Below are 25562 nucleotides of genomic sequence, written 5' to 3' on the forward strand. Positions count from 1 at the left end.
TCAAAATACTTGACTCATTCTTGGTCGTTCGTGCTCTTGGGATATAAAAACAAGTAGTTTTTTAAAAAGGTCTGTCAGCTGTGATTTTTGTTTGTTTGATTATACTGGTAAGGTCGGAGAGTCGATGGGAGTCGGAAACTATATCATCCCATCACACAATAGCGCACGCATCTAAACAAAATCTGTTTTTGAGCCACTCGCTTCACTTTTTACAGAAATCAATAGGTGTGTACCGCAGAATCTAGCCTGCTATTCCAGGCTGCTTTGCCAATGGCTGAAGCAGAATAGTAGGTGGAGCCACGTCGGTTTGAGAGACACGTGTACAAAGGAACCAGGAAGTGACTGCCGGAATTGGAGTATCCGCTGTATTTTGCAACGTCTGGGTGATCTTATTGAGTGTATGTAGTGAATTATTATTTTTAAATAGAATGGGTTATTATATTTTTTTAAAAAAATCCAGGAGAATACATTGAAAACAAACACCCAGGCAGGCAAAATTCTTGCGGCATGTTTTAGAAGGTTTTATCTTAAAAAACCCAAACAAAGCGGGGTTAGTACTAAAGGGAAAAAACCGATCTAACGATTTTTACTTGTCAATTCTATATCTTAGAATTTTCTGCGGATTATTTTAAAAATGGACCTCAAATAGTTGTTTTTTATATATTTTACGCTGTGGCAAATCGACCTACTCATTCATTTTGGTGCCTTTCACGTTTTTTTGGGGGGGGGAGGGCTATCAAAGCTTTCCTTGCACAGAAATGAAAATGGCCCATATAGAAGGATTAAATCCAGTGTGATTAAAATAGAGGGAATTTTAATCGTTTGCAGTGGTTAAATTGGCGACGATAAGATTATTATGGAACTTCGTATATACTGATTTAAGTTACAGTAACCTGGAGTTGTGCCTTCCCGCCCCCTTCCCCACAGTTGCAAGTTCTCAGATAAAAATCCAAGAATCTTTTCCGGCAGAAATCGACGGTAGGAGAATGTTCTATGACTGTTTCTTCTCCCTCTCCGTTGTAACTATTCCCTTGTGCAATAACTTCCTTGATGAGAATAATGCTTCAGTTGAAAGGCAAAATTCATTTTCTTTCAACTCAGCCAATCGTTTCAATTAATGCAAGTCAAAAACACAACCCAAAGATTAGGAACTCACCTGATGTGTCCTGCAAACAGTGATTTATGGTTTAATATGAACAGGCACCTATGGTTGCTCATTAAATCATTATTAAAACAGCTCATGGTTTACTGTAATGTGTAAGTTCAGCTAGAAGTATTTATTTATTTTATTTATTTATTTTATTTATTTGTCAAATACAACAGTATATATAAGTATAAGCATGAAATAACCATACGAATTGGATACAATCAAAGGGAACATTAGGACAGGAACGGTAGGCACGCTGGTGCTCTTATGCACGCCCCTTACAGACCTCTTAGGAATGGGGTGAGGTCAATAATAGATAGTCTTTGGTTAAAGCTTTGGGGATTTTGGGAAGAGACCACAGAGTCAGGTAGTGCATTCCAGGCATTAACAACTCTGTTACTGAAGTCATATTTTCTACAATCAAGATCGGAGCAGTTCATATTAAGTTTAAATCTATTGTGTGCTCGTGTATTGTTGCGATTGAAGCTGAAGTAGTCTTCGACAGGAAGGACATTGTAGCAGATGATTTTATGAGTTATACTCAGGTCATGCCGAAGGTGGTGGAGTTCTAAATTTTCTAAACCCAGGATTTCAAGTCTGGTGGCATAAGGTATTTTGTTGTGATCAGAAGAGTGGAGAATTCTTCTTGTAAAATATTTCTGGTTCGTGAAGAGCTCACATGCTTAGAAAGGATCACAACCACATTCCAATTTTATAAGGAATTGTCCAAGGACCCTCCTCAAATGGATTTATAGCTAAACTGTTTTACTACTTATATTTCCTATAGTGTTCAAGTTACCCTCCATTACAAGAATGGGTAATCTTTTGTGGTGGGAATATTCAAAACTTTGGAGGCATGTGTTTATTGCTTTCATCAGATGGCTGCCATGAGAGGCCTCTTAAAGAGCCGTGGTGGCGCAGTGGTTAGAATGCAGTATTGCAAGCAAATTCTACTGACTGCCAACTGCTGGCAGTTCGATTCTGACCAGTTCAAGGTTGACTCAGACTTCCATCCTTCCAAAATCAGTAAAATGAGGACCCAGATTGTTGGGGCAACATGCTGACTCTGTAAACCACTTAGAGGGCTGTAAAGCACTATGAAGTGGTGTATAAGTGCTATTGTTTTTGCTATTTAACTTTTCACTAAATGACTCCTAAATGGTGGGTGTGGCCAATCACAAAATAGCAATTGACCAGAAGGGAAACAGATAATGTTGGTTTTCCCACCACCAAATTCACCTGGGAGTTTTGGTCCCATCCCCTATCCCTGTCCCTGGCTTCCTGGACAGGCAGACACACTTCTGTTGGAAGCATGATTCTGCTTCCTTCTTTTTATTTTCTAAAAGTGTCTATAAAGCCGAAGTGGGTCCAGACCCATATTTTAAGTAAGGATAATTCTGAGGGATAGAGATTTGATCTAATGTCGGTTATATTTAATTACAAGTATCTAATAATATATAAATAAATAAGAACTTTATGCATATATGGTGATCATGGGTAGCATTTTGCCAACTTCAGGGAAACACAAATCAGATAACTTTCTAGCTATAGACCAATAGATCAATAAAATGTATTTCTGAAACAGAATAATTAATTTTGATGGGCTCAGATTTTAAGTTTTCTACTTAATATTTCTTTCGTGTTTACCAGATCTTTAAACCCAGGATTCCTCATTATGATTCTTGGTTACAATCCAGTGTGGCAAGCACTGCTAGGAACCTTATTGACGTGGGGATTAACAGCTGCTGGCTCAGCACTTGTATTTATCTTTTCCAGTGGGCAGGTGAGGCCTAAACTTTTTTGGTGCAAATTTCAAGATTAGAAAATGAAAAATGGCATAGGTGTGATGACAATGTCAGTGTGGAGTATAAGTATGGCTCTGATGATAACCATAAATACTAATTATGGCATGTGGGAGTTATGTGATAGAGCCAGAAAAAGAAATGAGCTTGGTATTAAAATGTTACATTTTTAATTAATACTCTGCAACATTTAACTAAAATTGGCTAGAGATGCTTGTCTCTAGCTTTTGCATTTTTTTAGAAGAGTAAACCAAATTGCTATAGCAGATAAATTGATATCATAAATTTGAAAAATTTACTATTACCTGGGTTATAGTGGAAGAGATCCTCCTAAAACCCTTTGAAAGTCATATTTATGATATCCAAAACCACATTTATCAACTGTAGCAATTAGATTTTATTTTAAAGGTGTATATACGTGGCTATTCTGACTACCATTAACCCGTGTCCTGATGTCTGGGACTACCCTTGAAAGGTTTCAGGAATTTGCAGTTGTTGGAAAAGGCAGTTGGCTAGGTTCCTAACCAATGAAAGTCGTATGCTAAAATCGAAGGAGAAATCCCTTTTTTGTGTTTCTTCTCTTAGCCTGAATTTTGCTGGACAGAAGAAATAACCAGTATGTGTTTACAGCAGTTTTCCTGGGTTCATGCCCTTCAGATATGCTGCTATTACAGCTCTCAGCAATCCCAACGTGCACGGTGGTACTGGATGAATATTTTAGGAATTGCAGAGGATATCAAAATGGGGAATAATGGCACACTTTGAAGTTTGATGCCTTTATTAAATAGGGACTAGATTTTTAACTCTGTATTGAGTGTTGTGTTAGTTTTACACAACACTCAATACTGTTTTGTGTATTATGGTAAGCCACAGTACAATTTTTTTTTGTGCTTTTCAGCGCAGCTGTTGTCTGCAAGCTATGTTTTACGGCTTAGCATGTTGCACAAAGCCAGCAAATTAACATTTAAATAAACTGTGATTCAACGTCAAATGTGAAACTAGTATATTGCTGCTTTATATGGTATCACTTCTGACCACTTGTAATCTTACATTTGCAGAGACAAATCCTGGATGGGAGTCTAGGCTTTGCTGCAGGGGTATGTAACAATTTGATTTAATTTATAAATTAAAGTTTCTTAAGTTTGTTTTGACTTATCTGACCTCCTCATTGTCAATGGTGTTTTATCTGTTGGTATTAGGACTTCTAGCTGAAGTTCCATGAAGAATCACCTGTTCTGATTAGAGTCGGAGGTATCATGTCGCTTATCAACACTCCTTTGTGGTCTTCTCTGCCCCTATAATTGAATAGAGCCAAAGGTTAGGCCCTGCTTGCATTTGTGGGTTGTCAGAAGGCTGAAGGGCAAATGGATGTTTATATCTTACAAATAACACATATTTAATTCCTTCAAACTTTTCAAGCTGCTTCCTGCCAAAAGGCTCAGGTCCTCCTCCCTCTTGTTATGGGTTCTTTGATATGCTGTCAGAATTGTGAGGTAGTCCAGTCATGAAGCACACCCATATTACCAAAACTAATTCTACTTTATTGTATTGTTAATAGAATTTTGTAAGTCTGAAAGTACATTTCTCCCCCCCCCCCCCGCTCACCTTTACAGCCTAAGAAACTAAGGAGGGTCTCTTCTGAGATGTTTGCCAAGCTGACATCCCTGCTGTGGGTTAAGGTGTTGTCTTTTATCCAACTGCTCCCCTGTTACGGCTCTCTCCCTGATCTCCCAAACTGATTCCCACATACCATTTACACCTGCCATCCAAACCCCAGCATTGCTTATTAGCCAACATTAATCCTTGCCTTGGGGACAGATGGGACATGTGTCAGCATCCAGATGCTATGGATACCAGGAAAATGCTACCTGTAAAATGGAAATGATTTCTGAGATAAAAGTTTTTTTATTTGCATGCTTATTGTCTCTCTGACATTTTCAAAAGTAGAGTTTGATTTTTAATCTCTACATGCATTATCAAATCACAGTTAGTATTCCATATGATGTGACATTCTGGGGCATTATGGGGATGGAATGTGAATTGGGGATAAAGTTTCTCTATTTTCCAAAAAAGTTGGAAAATTTATGGGAAAAAATGGAAAAATGTGAAACAGTTATCTTATTAGATGTAAATTTTATGTTCTGCCTTTAAAACAAGAATACATAATTGAAGCAGAACATAACAAGATGAGGGAATCTGCAATTCAAAACAGAACATTGCATCTCTTCTAAATTTATGAAATGTAGGACTAAATGCTCTATATTTTATTAAGTAATGTTTGTATATCTAGCCAGTTCCAGAAATGGAATTATAGGGTGCTACATCTTGAAATATTTCATTTTTTAATGTGGGAAAGAAAGGAATAAAATATTACTGGGCAGAAGAGGGAATGACATTGTTGTTAACAACTGTAATCACATTTTTAGATTTAGATGTATGCTGGTGGGTAACAGGTACATGTCATCGTTTTTATAGACTAATGAGTTATTTTATTTATCTAAAATTTATATCTCACACTTATACTTAATATTTATTACCTCGTTGATATATCTTTAGAGCTATAAATGTGACTTGGAAGCAAGTATTTCATGTTAATTCGTTAACTGTATGGGTGCATTTGCAAATTGTTCATTATTTACCCACAGCATTTGTAATCCACTTCAGTCCCAAAGGGCTTTGACAAGCACAAAATATCTTAGAGTTAAAAAATAAACTCAAAAACATCCGCTCTGTAATTTAGATAAGTTGGGTGGTAAAAACTGTGGTTATTACTCTTTGGGCCATACAAAATTGGCTTTGCTAGAGGTAAGAGAATGCTTGAAATCTGTGCTAAGTCAAAATTAGGGCTACTTGGGGATCACAAATAAATAAATAGAGAATATTGGAATTCCAGATAAGTGTTACAAAAGTGGAAGGTGGTTGTGTGTGTGTGAGGGAGCAGACAAAGAGAGAATGGTATGATAATAAAATCCTGACATCTATAGAGTTGTAGTCTCAAGAGAAAACAATGGAGGATGATATGGATATTCACATTTGACTGCACCTCCTGTAATAATTGGAGGTAGAATATGGACTCATGGCATGAAGAAAAATAGTCCTTGCTAGACAAATTTAATTGTCATCAGTGTATAGGAAACTGGTTATCTACAGTTTCACTCATTAAAAAATAGAAAATGTTCTGTGAAACTCTGTTTAATGTTACAAATGACAGTTGGGCATGTTTGATGTATTTCAGTTGTGTTGCTTAATGTATTTGAAAATACAAGGAATGTTACCAAGCTGCCAGTTCAGGTAATTGTTTGGGAAACATATTAATTTCTCATCCAATATTTTTCAGCCAATAGTTTAGTGCCACCCAAATCCTCTATGTGGAGCCGATTGTAGTGCAGAAGTTGACCATCTGGGAGTGAGTCAACAAAACGTATTTCCAGGCTATTCTCTTTATTCGCTTTTTATTCTCTTTCTTCTTGAAATATGTGTCTTTCTTCAAGCATATTCCAGCAATAGGAAAGTACAGGTGGTCCTAAGTAAAGTTGCTTTATATTTTTCCCATTTTCCCCTCAAGACCTTTGTTAAGTGCTTATATCTCATTAAGTACAGGTAGTCCTTGACTTACAACCACAATTGAGTCTAAAGTTTCTATTAAGTGAGACTGTTAACTGAATTTTGTTCCATTTTACAACCTTTCTTGCCATAGTTGTTAAGTGAATCACTGTAGTTGTTAAATTAGTAAAATGGGGTTGTTAAGTAAATCTGGCTTCCACATTGACTTTGCTTATCAGAAGATTGCAAAAGGTGATCACAGGACACTGGAACACTGCAACCGTCATAAATATGAATCAGTTTCCAAGCATCTGAATTTTGATCACGTGACCATGGGGATGCTGCAATGGTCATGTGAATAAGTCACTTTTTTCAATGCTGTTGTAACTTCAGTCACTAAATGAACTGTTGTAAGTCAAGGACTATCTATATTATGATTCTAAGTGTTGCAAAAAATTTGCAATTAAAAGCAAGAAGCTAAATATATAACTAATATAAATAATAAATATCAAAATTAGAATCTGGTTGCTATTATTTCATCTTCTCTATAGATGAAATGCTATTCCTGAAAGGTAGGAATTTACCTTCCTGGATATTGACATTGACAAAGAGAAGCAATTGTCAAAACAGTCATTGGGCTCATTAAATCTAAGTGCAAAGAGGAAAACAAATCTGAATCAATGCCAGCAAAAAAAAAAAGGTATTTTTGTGAATCCTGCTTGTGTTACTCCATTCTTGTGTTTATTTGCTTTGCTGAATAGATAGTAGATGTTCTTTGGTGTATCACTAGGCCCTGGGTAATGTGATGACATCCTTGAATGCCTTTGGAAAGAAGTAATGATTAGAAAGTTGTCCCTTGGTTGTGTTTCTTCGCACCATCGCATTTGTTTAGTAGATGGCATCTTTCCGTGTTCTTCTCATGGCAGATGCTTTGGGAAAGCATCTTTTCAAGTTCCTTTCAAACCTTTGGAGGCTGCTAACTGATGAACCAGACAAGAATATGGATTCTAAGCCAAGGGCATCTACGTGTATTCCTTGCTCAGATATGCCTAACTAATCTTTTTTGTCATTTTGTGTAATGGTGTGAAGGACTATTAGCTTAAATATTGCAAATGTGTAGTCTTTTTGACAGGACTCTGTGTTTGCTTCAAGAGAACATCCACTGAAATGCCAGGGATGTTTGCAGCTGGGAGCTTTAAAACTAGATGTTTGCAGCAGGAAGCAACTTCTTTTAAATTCTTGATAATGGTTGATTCAAGTAACAAATCACTTGCAAAGATTGGCGGCCATACACATTAAATGAATGAATGAGTATTCCTGATTGGAGAAATGGTGTGGAAGTGAAAGATTCCAGGTCAAGATACACCCTTAAGTCCTCAATCTTTTTTTTCCAGTGAGCACACTGAGAATTTTGAGTGCTTCCACAAAGGGAGGGGCTGTTCCCTCCCCGAATGGCTGTCATGACCAAATGTAAAACAATAAGCCAAGTGGGACATTGATCCACAAGGACATTAAGGGCAGAATATCCCATGTTACCTATATTTCAGTATTACAGAATTGGGAGAAAATGTTCTTTTCAACAGGAATGCTTCCATATCCATGTATCTTCCAATTGTGTTGGATGCTATTATCCACCTGCAAATCCCCCTGCTGCAGCATAGTGGGAAAGACTACTGCAGAAGAATGAGGTGAAATAAACTTGGCATCTCTGTCGCTGGTGTTACCTTGTGGAGAGGGGATGAGGAGCAGGGTGTGTGTGTGAAACCATAAGTATGGTGCTTCTTATCTGTGACATATCTCCATGTGATTTTTATCAAAGTAGCAGGGGATGGGATTGCAGAAAACACCGCCCCACTCCAAAACAGCTAATGGCTCAGTTCTCTGACATGTTCATGGGAGGTATTGTTGTTTCTCTGCCTTGCCTTGTAAACACTTTGTTCAGCACCATGTACACATTTTAAAAGTTAAACTGCTTTATTTTATTCACACATATTTTTTAACATTTGCAGGAGATAAATCTTGAATTACATCTTATGAAAATGATAGTAAATGTACTCATGTTTTATTGAGAGCTAGTTTAGTGTAGTGGCTAGGTGCTAGCTAGGCTAAAGACTGAAGAACTCTGCGTTCTTGGCATGAAAGCCAGCTAGGTATCAAATAAGATCAATTAAGGGTAAAGCAAACATCATGGAATGCTAGAGTCTTATCTCTGGAGCTAAAGAGCTGAAGCAAGAGGTGATCTAACACTTGAGAGTTTAGCCACTGCAGCCTTCTGGCAAGGTATGAAAAGCCTCCTTATGATGCTTTCTTTTCTCAAAATCTCTTTAACTCAGATATTTTCTTATGGAGTTGTCTTTGCTATGATGGTTTGTCATCACATTGGGGAAAAGGAGCTCAAGATCCAATTCTGGAAGAGGTTTCTTAACTTAATTCTTAAGAGAATTCTTAAGTTCTTCGGTTGAAATGTTTGAAATTTGAAATGCAAATTCTCTTGCTGCATATATTATGGCATATATTTTTCATTTTTATGGCAGTATCTTCCTGACAACATATTTAAAATGGATGACTGGTGATGTAATTCCTTTCTGACCATGAGGGAAGGAGGAAGGAGGAAATTAAAAATGATTTAATAAAAGTGCTATTTTTTTAATGAACATTCATTATTTCAAGGAAATTCAGCATACTTCAACAGTTAAACTATTCCTTATCACCTGATTTATTTTAGTTGGTTTTTCTAAGTTTTTCACTGAATTTAAGAACTTTCATTTTACTAGCTTCCTTTTTTCATATGTCAAAAGAATACTATTTAGAAACAAGAATTGGAAATTATATGCTGCCAGGTTTGACAAACAGTCATAGTGGCAACTCCTTTAAAAATGTGTTCTTGTTTTGTTTGTTTTGGCAGCTGTGACAATCATTGAAGCAATGGTGATTCCATTGCTGAGAAATGCATGAAAATAATGGAATCAAAACCATTGCAAAAGTGAATTCTGAACTATGCATTCAGATTGTAACTTTTTTCATGAACCTAAAATATATATCTTGCCAACCTTAAGATATAAATTAACTCTGAATTTAACAATTTAATTTAGAATAGTCGTTTTTCTTAAAGTATCCTCTATTTTCAATTATATCAAGCATCAGCATTGTTGCTTTTAAAGTCAAAATGGTAGTCAGAGAGATATCAACAGAGAGGCACCAACAAATTTAAAAAAGAAGTAAAAACCTTTTAAGAGAAATTGGAGATCTGGAAAGACCGGGATATCTTATTTATTTATTTATTGAATTTGTATAGCTGCTTATATAGCATTCTAAGGACGTGGTGGCTCAGTGGCTATGACACTGAGCTTGTCATTTGAAAGGTCACCAGTTCAGCGGTTCGAATCTCTAGTGCTGCATAATGGGGTGAGCTCCTGTTACTTGTCCCAGCTTCTGCCAACCTAGCAGTTCGAAAACACGTAAAAAATGCAAGTAGAAAAATAGGTACCACCTTTGGTGGGAAGGTAACAACGTTTCGTGCGCCTTTGCCGTTTAGTCTAGAGGTGGGGTTCAGCAGGTTCTGACCAATTCTGGAGAACCATTAGCAGAAATTTTGAGGAGTTGAGAGAACTGGTAGTAAAAATTCTGACTGGTCCCGCCCCCATATATTCTCTGCCTCCCAAGTCCCAGCTGATCGGGAGGAAATGGGGATTTTGCAGTAACCTTCCCCTGGGGTGGGGTAGGAATGGAGATTTTACAGTATCCTTCCCCTGCCACGCCCACCAAGCCACACCCGCCGAACCATGCCATGCCCACCAAGCCACACCCACAGAACCTGTAGTAAAAAAATTTGAAACCCACCACTGGTTTAGTCATGCCAGCCACATGACCAGGGAGACGTCTTCAGACAGCACTGCCTCTTTGAAACAGATGAGCACCACCCCCTAGAGTCAGGAACGACTAGCACATAGGTGCAAGGGAAACCTTTACCTTTATATAGCATTCTAGCTTATGATTCCAGATGGCTCACAATACAAAACATTAAAAGCAAGAAACAATGAAAACATCATTGTAGCAAAGCTGAGGCCCTTAAAATGATAATCTAATCAAAGCATACATGGTGGATTTTGTTAAGAACTTGGCCCCAGTGCCTGGATTTCAAAGCTTTCTGGAAGACTAATAACGTTGGGGCTGTTTAGCTCTTTTATGCTGTTTTATAGAACAGAAACCATAACGTAATGATGATTGAATGGCTACAGAAGTCACATAATTATGATTAATGTATCTACAACTGCTCCAGAAGGAGGACTAGAGCTGAAACCATATTCTGATGCTTGGTTTTTAAAGAAATTTTTGTATTTGGCAGTGGTGAATCTTTATCTAGCAATTGCACACGCAGACTTCTTAAAGGCAAAAGCAAGTCTTTTACAGAGACTCACTCACATACTGTACATGGGAAGCATGGGAGACAGAACTCCCAGAGTACAAATTATTTCTTTTGGAAAAGTTTGCAAGCCCCCTTCCCCCAGTCTCCATGATAACCTCTTGGGGGTTCAAAATTAAAATGCAAGTTAAAAGAATATAAAAGTACAATTGTGGAGGTCACAATTAACAAAACGAGAGCAAAAATCATAGCCAAAAAGACTGATTTAGCGTAAGGGGTAAGGTGTGGTTATTTAAATCAAACTGGGATCCATTCATTCTTTTCACTTAAAATTGCTACAAGGAAGCTGGTTCTAAGCACTCTGGGATGTAGTAGCTGCAGGAGAGCTTAGAAAAAGTAAAGAGACATTACCAAAAGAAAAGAGACCAGAGACATCCTGAGAGTGTATTCTCTGCTGATGAGTTGTGTGTTTGAAAGAGAAAAAAATAAGAATTGGAAAGAGGAGATGAGAGAGAAGGAATAATAAATTAGAAGAGTAAAACCTTCTTTAGGTACAATCCTTCTAATCAAGGGCATGTACTTCCGTTTTATACAGTTCTTCTAATAAAGGGCTAATGCATGGAAAAGAAACTGGCAAAATCTGAGATGCCTTGCTTGTCAAATTACTCTGTCACATTCCTTATCCTCACTTTTGTGGGCAGCAGGCTTTAGTTCAGACTTTGCAACTTTATTCTCTCCTCAAAAGAGGAAGATGAGACAAAGCAGTGGTGGAGATAGGCTTTGGCAAAGAGATAAGGCCTACTTCAGGGGTCTGTGGGCTGGATGGACCAGTTTTCGGCTGGACAGGTTTCCCCATTCCTGCTCTTAGAAATCCAGGTAGGGCATCAACTTATATTTTACATTTGTTTAGCTGCTGCGGGAGCACATGGATTGATCCAGCATAGGCTTTTTGTCTTCTTTACTAGCCTAGGCAAGTTATTAATATAGAAGCTAAAAGCAACATTAATGTTATGGATTTTTGAGTATAGGTAACTTTGATTTTCACTGTTTGGTCCCTGTTTGCAGTATAGCCCTCTGGGTCCTTCCACAGATGAAGTATTGCTGCTTTCATTTGGTTTGTATCTGACTCTAGGGCAGTGAGGGCAAACCTTTTGGGCTCAGTGTGTCAAAAGTTAAGAAAATGCCTCATTTGACTCTGCCAGCATGTCAGCTCCCCCCCCCCCGCCCCGGAACAAAAGAGAAATAATTCCCTGTCTCCCCTTTCCCCATCTAGGCCATCTTGCGCAGTAACACTTGGCAGCAGCACCGAAGCTTGGCCTGAAATAGAGACCTGCGCCTCAATTTCATCCCTAGCTTCACTGTTATCACCAAAAGGGCTACCTCATGGTGTTCCCAAAGATGCAATTGTCCCTTTGCCCCCTGAACTTCCCAGGATCTGCCATTAATTTAACTAGATATAATACAATTTAATTTAATTTCAGTAGTATTTTCAAAAGGGAAAAAAAGTAGAATAGTGGTTCTCTTCTTCCAGGCTGGAGGAGGGGAAGTGGGAGAGGATGATCTCTAAAGCTGTCTATTGTAAGGTGTTAAAGAACTCACCCCTCTTGTTTAAGCATATGCATGAAGCCACATTGAGGGAGTTTGAAGATCTGGATGGGGAGGAACATATTCTACCTTAGCAAGATGAAATGACTGTGGGTTTGGAACTTAACTGAAGACAGTGATATAGTCCACCTTTATTTCTCAACTGGGTCACAAAAAGAAGATGTAAGTACATAGCACAGTACACACGAATTTTAGAATCATCCAGTGGTGGGCTGCTGCCGGTTCAGACCAGTTCGGGTGAACCGGTAGTTCCGATGATCAACTGGACCTGCCCACCTGCCACCACCCTATCCTGTCTTATATTTCCTTCTTTTTGGCTCAGCTGATTCATGCGGCACAACTGATTTCTACGCCCTTTGCTGTTCTACTTACCAGGGCTGCCTTAGAAGGTAAGCAGCTGAGCATCAAATTGCTGTATTTTAAACGCTGCGCACAAGCGTGTTAGGTGCGTGTGTGCACAAAGTGCTCTCTCATCTAACCGGTTGCAGCCCACCAGTGGCATCATGCCATGTTTGGATGGCATTTTGCCAAAGTTTGACAAAACAGAAGAAAAGATTCATCCTGGGGTTTGAGGATCACAAAGAGTGGTAGTGACTACATTTCATTAGCAGCAGGAGCACCAGTAGTTACATCCCTTTGGGGCACTTAAACTTTTGATGGCATTCAGGATAATTTTAGGCAAGTATCAGAGTAAGTGTTGGGTAATATTTAAGGGTTTTGCCCTTTACTGAGCACATCCTCTCAGCACTAGGCATTTTTGGACTACTCGGGAAGAACATGTGAAAGATCAGTAGAAAAAACCCCCAAAAGTTTTGTACAAAAGTGTACAAAAGTTCCAAAATCATTTTGGCAATTGTAACACATGGCTTGGAATGGGCTCATTGCTACATTTGTAGGAATGCTTGCGCCATCCTACCTTGTAGTACCTGAAATCTGAGCTCTTGTGATATATTTTACAAGCAACTCGATTAACAAATTATTACCTAATCCATGAGTCAGTTCCTGGTCTGTTATATATTCCCTGTTTTTATATAAAAAAACCCTCTATCCCTTTATTTTTTTCCTTGATATTTATTTGCTCTGAATCTTTGCTTAATTCCTTTTGCTTATATAAGCACTCAAGGTATTGTAGATTACAATAATAGAACAAAATTTAAAGCCAATACAAAAGAAATAACATTCAAATCTAAATAATTAAAGCCTGATTAATTTAAGAACTTGAGAAGGAAGTACTGTATATTTTCGCTATGTTTGTAAATATTAGGAGAATCGGGCAAGTGCCTTCACACAAGAAGAGCATTCTTTAGCTGGGAGCCACATAAGACAAGGCCCTTTCCCACATACCAGGTAGTTAAACTTTTGAGAGTTGAAACTGTGTAGCTTCATAGCAGAAGAGAAGGTCCCTCAAACAGAGGAGCTTTAAGCCTTCTAGCTTCTGGTCTGAAAATCTTATGCTGCCTCTATCCATGGCCATACTTCTTTCTCTAATCCTCCTCAAACCCTATTAGGGCTTTGCTTATCTGCTCTTGCTGCCTGTCAATCTAGGAAGAATTCCCTGTTGGAAGATTCAGTTGTTCTCTTCCTTTCCTTGCTTCACAGACCAGAACTCAGAGCCTCCCACAAAGATGCAGCCCTCCACTCTTCCCAAACACTCCCCTCCCCGAGTTCTACCCTTGGACCCAATATAATCTTCTTCTCATGTCTCCCATACAGGTTTCATAATACATTGCTACTCAGCAAAGTGCAGGCAAGAAAGGAGACTGAGTTCACAAGGAGTCCACTGAAGAGTGTGAATGTGTGCATGTATGTTCATGCATGTTGTGGGTTCCTTTGTGTATATTAAAGTGTTGGACTTTGATCAGGGAGACTGTAAGAGATGGCCCAGCTGAGTCCAAGGGGGGTGGGGTGTCAAATGTGTCATCAGTTGGGAGTCACTGCGCTCCCACAAGAGACCTAAGTCCAGCCCCCTATGAATTCTGTTGATTCACCCTGACCATTAATAGATCAGATTCTTGTGTACAGGTCGCATGAAAAAAATTCTTGTGCTTGTGAATTCTATCTTGGCTCCTGATGTCTTGTTCCTGGCAGACTCAGGTTCAAATCCCCACTTAATAGTGGAGCTCATTGGTGACTGTTAATTGTACTTCTCAACCCAGCTCATTTTATAGGAATGTTATTAGGGTAACTTGAATGGGGACCCCCATAAACACTCTTGAGCTTTCAGAGAGAAAGTGAAATGTAAATGTAATATATATATACATATACATTTTTGCAATACATGGTGCATCAGTTTGCATTGTTACCTCTCCAGAACGTCTCCTTTTTAGAAAGTTCAAAAATGACCGTGTTTTATATCTAAATTGCTTTTGAGATTTATGGAAGAGTACTCTTAAAACATGTTAATAAATCAACCAGCAAAAAGAAAATGCAGAAAACTGCAACAGCCCATTTTCCCCCCTTCATATCCTGCCTGCTTAGGTGGGAGCATGGATGTATCAGCTGCACAGAAGTCACAATAGAAGATGATGATTTGGATTGTGCAAAGAATGGAATTCTTTTCTGCCCACGCAAGTGTTTCTGTATCAAGCTTGTGTCTTCCAGCAGAAGCAAAGTACCCCAGAATTAGGGTACCGTTCAGATCAGCATATTCTGTTATGCCAAAGTCTGCTACGGGTGTTGTGACCAAGGCCCAAGTAGTGATTGCTGGCAGACCACAACAAGTGGAAGGCAACATCAATTTCTGGTATTGCTTGTATTCAAACCAAGTGGGGACCCGGGGGTGGGGGTGGGGGCAGCATTAAGAAACCCAAACAGCTTGTCTAATTTCTTTGAAATTGATGGAAGATAGGTACCTTTGACATGCACATCATAGATCGTTTTTTTTTTCTTCTGCACATAGAGTAAAATCATAAAAGTTTTTTCAGGATCAAGAGTTTCCTTTTCATGCCAAAGGGAAATGTAGAATCAGAAGATGCAGTGAACTGCAGAGGCATGGCTCTGTCGTTAATTAAATTCAACCCCCACTCCTCCTGTCTGCTGAGTGTTCCAGAGCTCAAAAACTTTTATTCCAGTTCATTACCAAAGAGGGCTCTGATGAAAAATATCACATGCCTGCTTTAATTCCCAGGAAGCAGTTTTGACCTGAATACAAAGAATGTATTTGGCAATCACTTTAAGACTGTAATGGAAAACGTTATTTTTTAAAAAAAAAATAACTATGTAAAAGAATGGTGCCCCAAAGCTAATTTTTTTAAAATGAGGATGGAGGATCACTTTTTGCAAAGTTTTGTTTTGCTTGTGTTGGTTAAATATATCCGAATCCACACAGGTAGCAGGTTTCTTGCATGTCTTTTTAGTTACGATGCCTGGTGATTTAGGATGGCTATTTCGAACATCTCAGTTCCTTTCCCTCTTGCAGAAATGACAAAGAGAATTAAACTAAGAATGTGCTTTTTAAATTTTTTATTAGCTATTGACTGTCTGAGATGTGAGGAATTTGATCCATAATCTGACACCATTGTTTTTGAAGAACAACTTGGATGATAGCACACCAAATGCCATTCTTTCTAGCATTACTTGGAGAACTCTGTGTCTTATTCTGGGGAGAGAAAGGGAACATTCCTCATGTGTCGCAATGCTGTTCAAATGTTTCTTGTATTTCTAAGAGAAAGAATCAGACAACAAAAGTGGTCTCACTATCAGCAAGGGTGAATTTTAAAACTCTTGCATGAATAGTTGAGATTATTCAGAGAAAACCATATTTTTTGTTTTTAGGCAATTAGCAATATTAGACAATTTTTGTTAGTTTTTAGAAAATTAGTAATGAAACGTAGCAGTGTGGAGGCCGTGTGCCATGATACCATTACTAATTTTGCCGTAGATTAAAAGTTAACCTATTGTTCTTGCCAGGGAAATAGCTATATCATAGCTATTTGACATTAAGCAAATGTCAAATAGCTATGAAATTTTCAGAGTTAAATGGATGGTAAGGGAACAGTTGGCTGAATGTCAAGCCCACTAGGTAGTGGAGAAATTACCTCCAGAGGAAGGCTAAAACTACATTTATAAAAATCAGCTATAATAACAGAAAATAAGAATAGAATAGAATAGAATAGAATAGAATGACTAACTTTGTTGCTTGTATCCTTACGATTTATATTGATATTGTTTCCTGATTGCTTATTTGTACCCTATGACTATCATTAAGTGTTGTACCTTAGAATTCTTGATGAACGTATCTTTTCTTTTATGTACACTGAGGGCATATGCATCAAGATAAATTCCTTGTGTATCCAATCACACTTGGCCAATTAAAAAAAATCTATTCTATTCTATTCTATGTTACCATTAAGCAAGGAATAACATTAAAGAGGATATGGCTGAAGGATCTGACCTCCCTTATACTACGGTATTTGGAAGACTCTGAATAGGTTGAGATTTGGAGTGCCTATATGTAAACCCAATATGTTCTAGTGGAGACTTTTAGCGGATAACAATATGCTATGTGAATGTGGAGAGACACAGAGCCCAGCCCATCTGCTGGTATGTTTGTTGGCTACTACCAGAAACGTGTACCATAATGGCTTATTTTCAATGACAAAGCCAAGAAGGTGGCTTCATTCTGGCAGTGTAAACTTTGATCTAGATACAGAAGAAGAAGAACAGTAACAAAATCTTGCAAGTATGATTGAGCTATATCCTCCCCCTTGTTGTACTTCTGTGAATTAGGGAGTTGTCTGTTTGAGGCCCGTCCAGATATTAATTGACTATTATGGATTTAAAACATGTTTCACTCCTTATCATTGTGGTAATGATGCTTGTATATCTCCACCAAGATGAACTTCCTTATTTTCTACACTGAACTGGAAATAGCAAACTGAAGGGAAAGGGCAGAGGTGGGCTTCAGCCAGTTCAGACTGGTTCAGACGAACCGGTTTTTAAGATTCTGCGCAGTTTGGTGAACCAGTAAATCCCACCAATGGCTGCCCCACCCTGCCCCACCCTATCACGCCTTGACCGGTGGCTAGAGTCATGCCCGCACTCAGCTCTGATCAGAGTCGCAATCACTCACCCAGACAACGCGGCCCCGCTGATCTCTCTTGCCTAAATATTTAGAGACTGGATAGAGATATAGGTCTGTATGTGCTCAGCTTCATTTTCTACCCTGAACTCTGGATTTTACACATATCCAACCAAATGCCTGAACAAGATTAGAAGCAGAGAAATTAGACAATTTTGAAATTTTTGAAAATGTAATGAACTGTTATATTCAGAGACAAACAAGGCACTTTTAAGTTACTGTGCAGTGGCGGTAAAACAAGCTTGGCTTTTGATTAATTATGTCATTTCATGCCAAGAATTGGTAAGAACTGTATTTTCTGAAAGGAAGAGTAGGCTTAATTAAAGTATACTTTATTCACTTTATTAGAAGTGACAAACAAAACAATAAACTTTACTTATTAGATGTAAAAAAAAAATCTGTTAAACTTTTTCAAAGGTTTTGGTTTAAAATACAGATAGAAACCTAGCTCTAGGACTATTTTTGACTATTTTAAAATATTTTTTTTAAACTCAGAGTATGGAATAAAACATTGGCTTATTTGATCAGGATTAAAAGTTAAAATAGTTCATCTGATTGCCTTTACAGGATTTTTGCTGATAAAGAACACTGGTGAAGCATTTGGATTCTGTTTACCTACTAGATAAACTTATTTTTAATAAATCACTATTTTTTATTTAGTTAGGATGATAAGTTATTAGGATTGTAATGATTGGATGAAGGGGGAAGGTACCGTATATACTCGAGTATAAGCCGAGTTTTTCAGCACGTTTTTTGTGCTGAAAAACGTCCCCTCGGCTTATACTCGAGTCTACGTCTTCGGGAACCCCGCACAGGAGGGGGTACCGAACGGACTCCCATGGGAGGGACGGGGAGCGGGCCCGCCGAGGTCTCGCGGGATTTGTCGCCCCCAGGCCGGCCCCCATTCCCGTGTCTGGTGGGCGGACGGCGCAAACTTGGCGGACTGTGCATTGGCGCGGGGAAGCCCTGGTGGTGCAGTGAGAGGGCTGGGCAGGGCCGCCAGCCTTCTCGGCTGAGGGAGGAGGGTTTCCCGACCGCGCGAGCTTCGCCGCCGCGAGAGCCACCCCAAAGGCCAGAAGAAAAGGTCATTCCATCGGAGTACTGGGGCGAAGCCTCCTTCCTCTCCCGGCTTACCCATGCTGTGCGAGCCCCGCTGGGCTGCAACCCCGCCGCCGCCGCTCCTTCCTCAGCCTCCGGGCTCGCGCTCTAGCAGCCGCCAAGCTCAGGCGGACTCGGCAGCTCCCCATCAGCACTCGCAGCGCGATTCGGGCAGGAGGAGTCGGGCTCGCTCTGTGGCGGTGGCGCCTCCGCCGCCGCCTCCGCCGCCTCCGCCGCCGCCGCCGCCGCCACGGCCACGGAGCGAGACCGACTCCTCCTGCCCGAATCGCGCCGTGCGAGTGCTGATGGGGAGCTGCCGAGTCCGGCCTGAGCTTGGCGGCTGCTGAGCGCGAGCCCGGGAGGCTGAGGAAGGCGGCGGCGGCGGGTTGCAGCCCAGCCGGCTCGCACAGCATGGGTAGGCAGCTCCCCATCAGCACTCGCACGGCGCGATTCGGGCAGGAGGTCGGGCTCGCTCTGTGGCGGTGGCGCCTCGCCGCCGCCGCCGCCGCCACGCCACGGAGCGAGACCGACTCCTCCTGCCCGAATCGCGCCGTGCAGTGCTGATGGGGAGCTGCCGAGTCCGGCCTGAGCTTGGCGGCTGCTAGAGCGCGAGCCCGGAGGCTGAGGAAGGAGCGGCGGCGGGTTGCAGCCCAGCCGGGCTCGCACAGCATGGGTGGCAGCTCCCCATCAGCACTCGCACGGCGCGATTCGGGCAGGAGGAGTCGGGCTCGCTCTGTGGCGGTGGCGCCTCCGCCGCCGCCGCCGCCACCGCCACGGAGCGAGCCCGACTCCTCCTGCCCGAATCGCGCCGTGCGAGTGCTGATGGGGAGCTGCCGAGTCCGGCCTGAGCTTGGCGGCTGCTAGAGCGCGAGCCCCGGGAGGCTGAGGAAGGAGCGGCGGCGGGAGGGGTGCAGCCCAGCCGGTCTCGCACAGCATGGGTAGGCAGCTCCCCATCAGCACTCGCACGGCGCGATTCGGGCAGGAGGAGTCGGGCTCGCTCTGTGGCGGTGGCGCCTCCGCCGCCGCCGCCGCCACCGCCACGGAGCGAGCCCGACTCCTCCTGCCCGAATCGCGCCGTGCGAGTGCTGATGGGGAGCTGCCGAGTCCGGCCTGAGCTTGGCGGCTGCTAGGGCGCGAGCCCCGGGAGGCTGAGGAAGGAGCGGCGGCGGCAGGGTTGCAGCCCAGCCGGGCTCGCACAGCATGGGTAAGGCGGGAGAGGAAGGAGCCTTCGCTCCATTACTCCGATGGAATGACCTTTTCTTCTGGCCTTTGGGGTGGCTCTCGCGGCGGCGAGTTCGCGCGGTCGGGGAAACCCTCCCTCCCTCAGCCGAGAAGGACTGCACCGCCAGGGCTTCCCCGCGCCAATGCATAGCCTGGCGGGAGTTACTGCAGCTCACCCGGCTCCCGCCCCAACTGGTGGTGTTGGGGCAGCCGCTCCGCTTTCTAGCAAAAAGGTCGCTCGCCCAAAACTCCTCGCCTTCTCCTGGGAAGGGCTGGATGGCTAGCCGGGAAGGGTTGAATAAGCAAGCCAACCTCCCTCCCTCCCTCCCTCCTCTCCCCCGCAAGCGAAAGAGCGTTTTCCCGTTGGAAGAGAGAGAGAGAGAAAGGAGGGGCCGTTCCTCCCCTTCTTTCATTCTTTCTTCTCCCTCCGTGCTTCAGAAGCTGGGCGTGTGTGTGCGCGCCCTAGTCCCCTTCTGTTCGGCGGCGCTGGAAGAGAGAGAGAGAGAAAGGAGGGCCGTTCCTCCCTTCTTTCATTCTTTCTTCTCCTCCGTGCTTCAGAAGCTGGGCGTGTGTGCGCGCCTGTGTGCTCTAGTCCCTTTCTCTTCCGCGGCGCTGGAAGAGAGAGAGAGAGAGAAAGGAGGGGCCGTTCCTCCCCTTCTTTCATTCTTTCTTCTCCCTCCGTGCTTCACCGTGCTGGGCGACCTGGAGCAGCTGCTCTTCAGCCAGATGCTCGTGAGTCAGCCCGTCCCCTTCCTTCCGTGGGGGTCTGCCTTGCTGGTGAAGGTTATTGGGGCTTTTGAGCAAGGGAGGAGGAACGCGAGCACCGCCTTCGCTGGCATTCCGGGATTTCCCTTTGTTTAGAGCTGGGAATCCTCCTTCCCCTTTGCACTCCTCCTCCTCCCTCTCTCTCCCTCTCTCTCTCTCACACACACACACACACACACAGACTTCTAAAGTCCATTGGCACAATGCTAAGCAAACACAGCCGTGGGTCAAGGGTGAAGGGCTAGGAACCTGGCAGGTGAAAGGTTGAGCGACATGAAAGGCAAAGACCACAATTGTTTTAAGAAAGAAGCTTTAGCAGGAGGGGGATGGGAGGGTGTTTTAAGTTTTGGCAAACAGCCAGGCCAACTGTATTGGAGAAGGTCACACAACTGGCCTTAACATTTTAGCTGCTGTCTTTTCCTCACACTTGGGTTTAATGATATTAGAGATCCTTATTGCCCTGCCAAAAAAAAAAAGAGCCACCCCAACGTCTATGAAAATTAACCTTCTCTGCCAAGAGACACTGTGCAGGGTATTTTCACTATTGGTGTGCATACAGGCTTAGATTTGTGCTGGGTTCTTAGTGCTTAGAGCACTGACCTTCAGAGGCACCCTGGTCCCTTGGAAGCTAAAGGAGGACTCATTTTCATGCTTGCAGTTGTATTGTCAATTTCTGTGAGACAATGTTGTTGAAGTAACTCACTCACTCATTCATTCATTCATTCATTCCTTGTGTGTCCAATCACACTTAGCCAATAAAAATTCTATTCTATTCTATTCTATTCATTCATTCATTCATTTTATTTTGTCAAATACATATTAAATAATTATATAAATATAAGCATGAATTGAATACATAAAAGGAATACAACTAAAGGGAACATTAGGACAGGGACGGTAGGCACGCTGGTGCTCTTATGCACGCCTTACAGACCTCTTAGGAATGGGGTGAGGTCAATACTAGATAGTCTTTGGTTAAGGCTTTGGGGATTTTGGGAAGAGACCAGAGTCAGGTAGCACATTCCAGGCATTAACAACTCTGTTACTGAAGTCACATTTTCTGCAATCTAGATTGGAGAGGTTCACTTTAAGTTTGAATCTATTGTGTTCTCGTGTATTGTTGTGGTTGAAGCTGAAGTAGTCATTGATAGGAAGTACATTGTAGCAGATAATTTTATGAGCTATGCTCAGGTCATACCAAAGGCGGCGTAGTTCTAAATTTTCTAAAGCTGGGAATCCTCCTTCCCCCTTTTGCACTTTTATTGTTTTTCGTTCAAATAAATATTCATGTTATTTTACTTGGCTCTATCTTTATTTTTTACATTGACCAGTAGCTGCCTCATTTCCCACCCTCGGCTTATACTCGAGTCAATAGTTTTTCCCAGTTTTTGTGGTAAAATTAGGTGCCTCGGCTTATATTCGGATCGGCTTATACTCGAGTATATACGGTACTTGTATTTTTCTGTATTTTTTTTAGTTTGTATTGTTTTTATTCTTTTCATTTATAATTCTTAATAAAAGTATTTTAAAAAAGAGAAAAGTAATTGTAGGGATAAACAAAATTCAGTAGAAAGTGAATATCTAAACAGCTAAACAGCTAAACAGAAACAGCAAGGCTTGGGAAAAAACAATGGTAGTGGGAATGATTACAAACATTGACTGCTTGTGGGAAGCTGGCAGCAAGTTTTGAAAATCACAATCACATTTGCAAATAAAACTGTTATAAACATCATGGAAATGTCAATTCCATAGGAATAATATGTCCTGGTTTATTTGTGCCTTCTTTAAATTAATGGATTTTAGGTATTTTGTTTCAAAAATAATGCACAATTTAGGCCAACTGGAGGGTACTGACATACAAACAGCTAAGCACAATAAGAGAGTAATAAGAGAGTGTATATATATATATATATATATATATATATATATATATATATATATATATATATATATATATATATTTGCATTTAAAAATGTCATAATATCTTTTCTTTTCATTTGGAAAGGTTAGTGCTATAATCCAGTGTTCCCCAATTTTTCCAGGTTGGCGGCCTCGCGGGGTTGGGGGGGGGAGAAGGGGATGGTTTTGTGTGAGGGGTAGGCATGCGCGTGCACAGCCTCATTTATGTAAGTGGCAGGATCATGTGCCTGCTGCTCAATTGAGAAGGACTGTGAGTGTTGATGCCCGCCACTTGTGTGAGTTGAACTGCACAGCCCGGTTGCCCAGTCTTTGGGGACCCCTGCTGTAGTCGCTCTCTCTTCCCCCCATGATAGGAATGCTGGGATATACTAGTAGAGATGGCAGATTTTCCTCCACATGGGGAAGCTATGCCTGAAAAGAACTAGAAATGGTTTCTTTCTTCTTCCCCTGCTTGTGTTTTTGTCTCCAGTGCTCGCATCTGGAATAGGCTAGTTCCAGATGCACTTGATACCTATTGTTAAATAATGTAAAATTAATGTCAGTGGAACAGGTGTTTCTCCTCTTCTTCTATTTTTAAAAGGAAGCTTTTAAAATGCTTTTTATTCTCACTCCAAGAATATAAATGTTAAATTGATCCCTTTTTTAAAACAAATCAATCCAGCAACTTGTTGAAAGCACAAGGTGAGTGACCCTAAGCCTCCTCTTTTATCATGCCTGTCCCTCAATAATCCTGTCTTTTTGTGGCACATGGTATTTGAATGCTCTCCTTTTAGCTCTTAATTTAGTTTAATCTTTGTGGCAGTTCATTGTGGGGTTTTATTTCCTATATTTTTGGTGGTGATGGAAAACTGCCAATGAGTTTTGTTCTCTTTAAGGAACCCTGAAGCTTGGCAGTGCTGTGAGTCACTGATAAGATAATTATGGCAGCAAAAATACTTCATAAAAAACACACACACAAACACACATTGGATTGAATGCCAGCAAACTAGGGTGGGATTCTGCACTGCACCTGTCTCTTTCCAAGGGGTACCATGCCAGAAGAAGTTGTGAAGTTTACCAAAATATATAAAATAAATAAAAATGCTGCTCTTATCTGACTTTCAATATAGATAGATTCGCCATTTCAGTGTATCTTATGTTGTAGCGCTAAGACAGGAAATCCTACTGCACTAACAATTTTTCAGCTTGGCTATCTGTCTTTATAAATTTGGTGGGAAGCATTGGGCTTTTGTCGGTTACTCAGATTTCAAGGCTAGCAAGCAGAGATTCAAGCATAGAACTTTTTGATAAGCTAGTTGATTACCAATATTAGAAAAACAGTACTGGAATAGGAAACCAGCTGTAAATAAGACACACACACACACACACACACACACACACACATATATATGTATATGCACACACACATACACACATAAATAGATATTAAAAAACGGTCCAAAGGTTTGAACCTTAACATCACTTTTTCCTGCCTTAATGAACAGAGTTCATTGTTGCTCAAGGAAAAGTTTATTTTATTTATTTGTTTATTGAATTTATATATCCACACGTGTCACCTGTATGTAACTCTGAGCAGTATACACAATTAAAATAAAAATTAAATAAAAATTAGCAATGCATATAATTAGCCATTAAAAATCAAATAAGAACAGTTGAAGACTATGTTAACAAAAATAAAGAGTGCATTCCAGGGGTGAAATCCAGCAGGTTCTGACAGGTTCTGGAGAACCGGTAGCGGAAATTTTGAGTAGTTCAGAGAACTGGCAAATACCACTTCTGGCTGGTCCCAGAGTGGGATGGGAATGGAGATTTTGCAATATCCTTCCCCCAGGAGTGGGGCGGAAATGGGGATTTTGCAGTATCCTTCCCCTGGAGTGGGGTGGAAATGGAGGTTTTGCAGTATCCTTCCTCTGCCATGCCTAACAAGCCACACCCGCCAAGCCATGCCACACTCACCAAGCCACACCCACAGAACTGGTAGTAAAAAAAATTGAATTTCACCAATGGTATAGTCCTCACATAAAACCATTTACAGGAGTTCCACTTTCATGGGATACCTAAACCCAATGGCACAAACACATTTTGAAGGCCAAACTGGCTGCAGGGGGATTGATCTTCCAAAGGGTGGGTATACCATGGCATAAAAGACTGTCATCTTGGGTCCTGCCAAATAAAATTCTTTGGCTGACAGGACACACAACATATCCCTCCTGCTGAACCTGCTGAGAAGATGTAATTGGGAAGAGGCAGCTCCTCAAAAACCTGACCCTGTGGCATGTAGGGATTTCAACATCAAAACCAGCACATTGAATTGGATCTGGAAGCAAACAGGCAATAGGGCATCTTAGGGAGCACAGGCTGTTTATAACTGCCTGCGCCATTGCATTTTATACCAACTGAAGCTTCCACATACTTTTCAAGGGCAGCTAGATGTAGAATGTGCCACAGTAATCCAAGAATAGCCCAGGTGGATCAGGCCAAAGTTCATCTTAATCTAGCATTCGTTTTCTTGAAGTTGCCATCAAATGGTGCTGGGTGGATTCTAAGCAGGAGCTTGAGGCCTACCATTTCCTAATGTTATAACTTTGGAACTTGTATTTGATCCTGACCTAGGGGAAATGATTTTCTATTTCTTCTTACTCTTTGCATTTTATACTTTTAAGTGGTTAGCACTTCATAAAAGCAGAAGTCCTTTTATCTAATGATCATTAAATATATTTAAGAAGATTTAGTGAAAAACTAAAGCTTTTTAAATATCCAGCTATGCAGTGCAGATAGAGCTGTATGCAAAAGTGCCTGTTGACAGCAGGATTTTTTCCTTCAAGAAAGCTCATTACTTTTTCCTTTTTTTATTATTTCACTTCAGTTAAGATGGCATTCTGCTGTACAGATATTCATTGACTTGCAACCATTCATTTAGTGATCGTTAGAAGTTACAACAGCACTGAAGAAAAGTGACTTATGATCGTTTTTCACACTTACGACTGTTGCAGCATTCCCATGGTCATGTGATCAAA

The 25562-nt window shown here is 41.1% G+C and overlaps 1 protein-coding gene across 4 annotated transcripts in view; it reads left to right on the plus strand.

Moving 5' to 3' along the window:
- Positions 1–327: 327 nt before the first annotated feature.
- SLC39A11 (solute carrier family 39 member 11) overlaps positions 328–25562 on the plus strand; it is a 349879-nt gene continuing 324644 nt past the window's right edge. For all 4 annotated transcript variants that reach the window (XM_058168375.1, XM_058168377.1, XM_058168376.1 and 1 more), the window contains exons 1-3: positions 328–398; positions 2798–2930; positions 4008–4046. In XM_058168375.1, the coding sequence (XP_058024358.1) occupies positions 2823–2930; positions 4008–4046 (147 nt within the window). In that variant the 5' untranslated portion in view covers positions 328–398; positions 2798–2822. The remainder of the gene's footprint in view (positions 399–2797; positions 2931–4007; positions 4047–25562) is intronic.

The sequence above is a fragment of the Ahaetulla prasina genome, chromosome 2, assembly GCF_028640845.1.
Source record: "Ahaetulla prasina isolate Xishuangbanna chromosome 2, ASM2864084v1, whole genome shotgun sequence".
Lineage (NCBI taxonomy): Eukaryota > Metazoa > Chordata > Lepidosauria > Squamata > Colubridae > Ahaetulla > Ahaetulla prasina.